Below are 4,676 nucleotides of genomic sequence, written 5' to 3'. Positions count from 1 at the left end.
GGCACATCTCGCACTGTGTGTTAAAAATGTTCACATTTTACAGTAGAAGGTGTCATCCGCCGGCACTTGCCTAATCTGTGGCCTCTCCTAACCCCGGACCTTAATCCATGCAATTTTTGCGTTTTGGGGTATTTGAAACGTCTGGTAAATCGTGACAATCCAAGAACTGTACGTGACTTTTAAGGCAGAATTTGTTGAACATGTCATCTTGCAATTTCACACGGTATCTGAAAATGATGGCCATCATGTGGAATATGTTTTATTGCAGTAACAATATTGTAAAAGTGATTAACAGTTGTTAAAATTATAAACGCTTGCCTAAATGTGTCATTTTTTAATAAAACACCCTCTGATGGTGGAATGGGTGACTAATTTTCCCCCTGAATCAAATTCCTATCACTACGTAAATCCTTCAGAAATTTTGACAATTTTCTGATGACAGATTTCGCCTGTAGGCTACTCTAAAGTAGGTTCTTTTAAATATGGACGCCCGGTGTATAAAACTGATCTTCTGTGTGCGTGTTCTTTATAGAAATCTACAATTTTACCGTCGCCAAATTTTGCATATATACCAAATGGGCCACGACTTGAACGATTGGCTACTTTATAAGTTTACAAGGCATGGGCGAATGCACGAAATGGACAAGAACTTGTCGGGTTACAATGATTTTTCTCCCTCAAAAATCACTTTCGGAATGTTTGCTTTTGTTACCGTGGCTTCCTAGCATTGTGTTCCCGACATGCATACGTGTTTACAATGCTTTGTCACTTCTTAAATGATGCCAGAATTATAGTTCATTCTTTTATAAGGGTTTGTCAATTTTTCAATCTTGCCAGTAATTGAAGATAACTTTGCCAGCACCGAGAATTCTGTTACTAGTAATCTTGTAACAGCAAAGGCATGAGATCAAACTCACATTCTATCGTCAAAATTAAGAATTGAACTAATTTTTTCAAACTTTTTTTCATGTTTCTCCTAATCGTTTAGTTTAAAGATATCCACCATAAAATTGGTTGTTTCTCCTTCAAATGTTGTTTCTCCTTCGGATCGTTCCGTACAAAGATATCCACCATAAAATGCATTAACAGGGAGTTTCATGCACATTTTCTGGACATTGCACATGACTATTGAGACAACAATAAAATTAACCAAAAAAAATGATATTATATTTAATTAAAAACAGAATATTAAAATATTAAATTTATGTTATAGGCAATGAAGTGAACAAATATATTGCTTACTTCTTCTGATTAAAAAAAAAAACCGATGCTCCCAATCGGGAACATTGACCACTAAAGTGATGAGCATTGTGCAGACAAAAACATGAATTCAAGAAACGCTATTCATCTTAACTCTGAGAAAAAAGGACATAAATTAACAGCATTATTACAATGAAGAAGAGAAAGCCAAACATTTTATCCAAGTAATATTTCCACTCGAGGGCCCCCATCAGAACCATCACGAGGTTGCAAATGAAATGGCTGATCGAAATCATCCATACCTCTAGGACGCCGGAAAAAAATTTCAGACGTTTTTTTTGGAATAATATTTACGGGCGCTATGGGTTCTAAGGATTGTGGAACAGTGTTTTTTGTAATGTATATGTGTAGAACATAGGCGCAAATCAAGATTAAAATTCCAACAACCGCACCGAGGATGTATACCCATGTGGTCATTGTCGTGGTATTCGAAACTGTTGTTGATTTTGTAAAATTACCTGATGTATCGCGAGAAGTCGTAGTAATATTTCCCGTTGTCGTCTTCATGGTCGTTGTTGATTCTGTAAAATTACCAGGTGTATCGCGAGAAGTGGTAGTGATACTTCCCGTTGTCGTTTTCATCGTTGTTGTGGATTCTGTAAAATTACCAGGTGTATCGCGAGAAGTGGTAGTGATACTTCCCGTTGTCGTTCTAATCGTTGTTGTTGATTCTGTAAAATTACCAGATGCATCGCGAGAAGTGGTAGTGATACTTCCCGTTGTCGTTTTTATCGTTGTTGTTGATTCTGTAAAATTACCAGGTGTATCGCGAGAAGTGGTAGTGATACTTCCCGTTGTCGTTTTCATCGTTGTTGTGGATTCTGTAAAATTACCAGGTGTATCGCGAGAAGTGGTAGTGATACTTCCCGTTGTCGTTCTAATCGTTGTTGTTGATTCTGTAAAATTACCAGATGCATTGCGAGAAGTGGTAGTGATACTTCCCGTTGTCGTTTTCATCGTTGTTGTCGCTTCAATACACTCACCAGAAACAGCGCATGTCCCTTTCATTCCGCACTTTGTTCCGTAAGGTAGAAACACGTCCATTCCTTTGAAGGCATCCAGAGTTTTCACCGGGACACAAGACAAATTCCCAGGTATGAAACAGCAAAAACGGCAGGCATCGAGGCCAATGCAATTGCATACTGTCAGGTTTTTCGTTTCACATAATGATCTGTCACAAGAACCATAAGAACATTTTCCTGGTCTTGCGAAACATTTTCTGCCTTCCGGTGCAATTTTTTTAAATTGCGTGCATTCCTTCGAAGTACCGTCGCATTCTTGTATGATGCAGCCATCTGGTCCGAAATCACATTCTTTTCCCGCTACCTGAACGGCGCAATTTTCTGTACAACATATATCGTCCTTGCTACTGCAGACTCTATCCATATGCCTTCGGTAGGTGCATTCGCGATCTCCACCGAGACCTCCTTTTGGTGTGCAGCACTTGTCCATCATGTCGCAGGTTTCTGGCGTTCCGCAGTCGCATTCCTCTCCCGCCTCTCTGACAGCGTTACCGCACGTCGGACTAGTGACTAACTTGTTCCTACACTCATTGGTCATTATTTTATCCTTCATTGTAGCAGTTATAGTTCTCACGCTGCATGTGGAAAACCGTCTCAAATCTTCATCATCTGGACCGCTCGGTCCCATTATATAAGATCCAAAAAGTGGTATACATTTTTTTGGTAATTTAGGTTCACTGTCGTGGTAAGCTCCTAGAAGATGACCAATCTCATGCGTAACTGTTCGCGTTGTTGAGCCTAACGATCTCATGCGTCCAGAACCATAACTTTGTCTACTAACGGCAACATTGCTACGCCGACACATAGCTGCTCTAAAAGCATATCCGTTCACATTTCCTTTATATTTCTTGAACGTTATATAATAAGATCCAGCATAATTGTTTCTATGATTCTTTTTAAACTCCTGTATTACTAATCCTATATTACTCTTCTCAGGATTAATTTGTTTTTTTATTGGGTAGTCGCTATCGTTCCTGTTTGTGTAAATAGTTATCTTCACAGGAATTATTCTCACCGTGAACGATCCAAACCTGGTTCTACGAATTATAAAGTCAGCCGTTTTGGCATGAAAGTAAATAAATGCTTCTGCGTCATTTCCTTTGGTTTCAATCATACTTTCGTCCGAGACAAATTCCATTTTGAAGTTCATGGTAGTGTCTGGTTCTACGATATGTGGTGTTGGTGATCGAACGTCGTGGAATGATGGTTCGTCTTCGTTATCGTAATCATATTCATCATCTACGTTATAGTAATTAAAATATTCAGAAATGTCTTGATTTTCTTCATACACGATGGATTTTGAAACTACTGAAGCATCATTGGGAAAATATACGATGGCGGGCTCTACGAAATATACCTCGTAGCCATTGTTCACCATGACGGATCCCTCAAACTGGCCATGTCTGTTCTTGAATCCATGCACGATCGTCGTGGAATTGATGAATTCATAGTATTCGGCACTGAAATTTGTAATCTCTGACTCGTTTGGACCTTTTCCACCGCGTATTTCCACCACGGTTTCATCAAGTTGTGGATCTAAAGATCTGTGAAGCATAACGTCAATGTCGGTATCGAAAGCGCAGAAAGTCAGTTGCATCAAAGCGTCAGGTTTACGGCCGTTTGTCTCTCTATCTGAAATAGCGATGTCTTCGGCATGCTGAGGCACCCCTTTCCTTGGACGAAACGACACGTCCACTATTTGATATCGCAGTGGAGTGCAATCGAAGAATGACAAAAATAAAACTACGATAAGATGTTGTTTTGCTAACATTTCTTCGTTAGATAAACCACTAAAGCAAAAGAATCGCAGACTTTTACCCGAATGTCGGAGAAGAAGCAAAAAATTGCGAAAATGTTTTTCGACTAACGAACAACATATCAATGTTATTAAAGACTTTGAAACGACTGCATCGAAACTTTGGTACTCCGAAATGAGAAATTACAAATGTAGCAGAAGTATATTCAATAAATAATTTCTACGAAATGAACCAATGAAAAACTTTAATTTACAATATTTTCTCCTACATTTTCACGTTGCGGATAGCTGCGAATAAAATTTGTCGTGAAAAAAATATTCCCATATTAAATCAATCATTTCAGCTTAAACTCAACATTATGATCTCAGTTAAGACTTTAGATTTCTTACGCAACAAATACAATTGAAAATGCTATTTGTGCGTTCGTCGATGCAAATTGCAATAAAAACACATTGATAACAGACTTGAATGAATATCAAAAAAACACACATTGCATATCCATTGTTTTTTTCGGAAGAAATTGACTTTTGTTACGGCCCCTGAAGTATATTTTTGCAAAATTGTGTTGGAAAATGATTTCATTAAATTGCAAATCAAATGCAAACAAGTTTTTGGTCATTCGATTAGTTTGTTCTTC

General features: G+C 38.2%; 1 protein-coding gene across 1 annotated transcript; it reads right to left on the bottom strand.

Moving 5' to 3' along the window:
* Positions 1 to 976: 976 nt before the first annotated feature.
* On the bottom strand, positions 977 to 4,053 carry LOC149085684 (disintegrin and metalloproteinase domain-containing protein 10-like). The gene is made up of 2 exons (XM_089232498.1): positions 2,244 to 4,053; positions 977 to 1,125 (listed from the first exon to the last, which is right to left on the bottom strand). Exons 1-2 carry the CDS (start codon positions 4,051 to 4,053, stop codon positions 977 to 979), a joined length of 1,959 nt encoding a protein of 652 aa, XP_089088624.1.
* Positions 4,054 to 4,676: the final 623 nt, after the last annotated feature.

This window comes from Pholcus phalangioides, unplaced genomic scaffold (assembly GCF_987345545.1).
Source record: "Pholcus phalangioides strain wild (caught in Gottingen) unplaced genomic scaffold, Ppha-v1.0 ptg000006l_1, whole genome shotgun sequence".
NCBI classification, from domain to species: domain Eukaryota; kingdom Metazoa; phylum Arthropoda; class Arachnida; order Araneae; family Pholcidae; genus Pholcus; species Pholcus phalangioides.
This window is presented reverse-complemented; position numbering and strand designations above follow the sequence as displayed.

Bases quoted from the DNA above. Each gene is read 5' to 3' on its own strand.
- LOC149085684 (XM_089232498.1), bottom strand. From the start codon at position 4,053: ATGTTAGCAAAACAACATCTTATCGTAGTTTTATTTTTGTCATTCTTC. The intron at 1,126-2,243 runs GTGAGTGTATTG...TTGTCTCAATAG, and splicing joins AGGGACATGCGCTGTTTCTG to TCATGTGCAATGTCCAGAAA.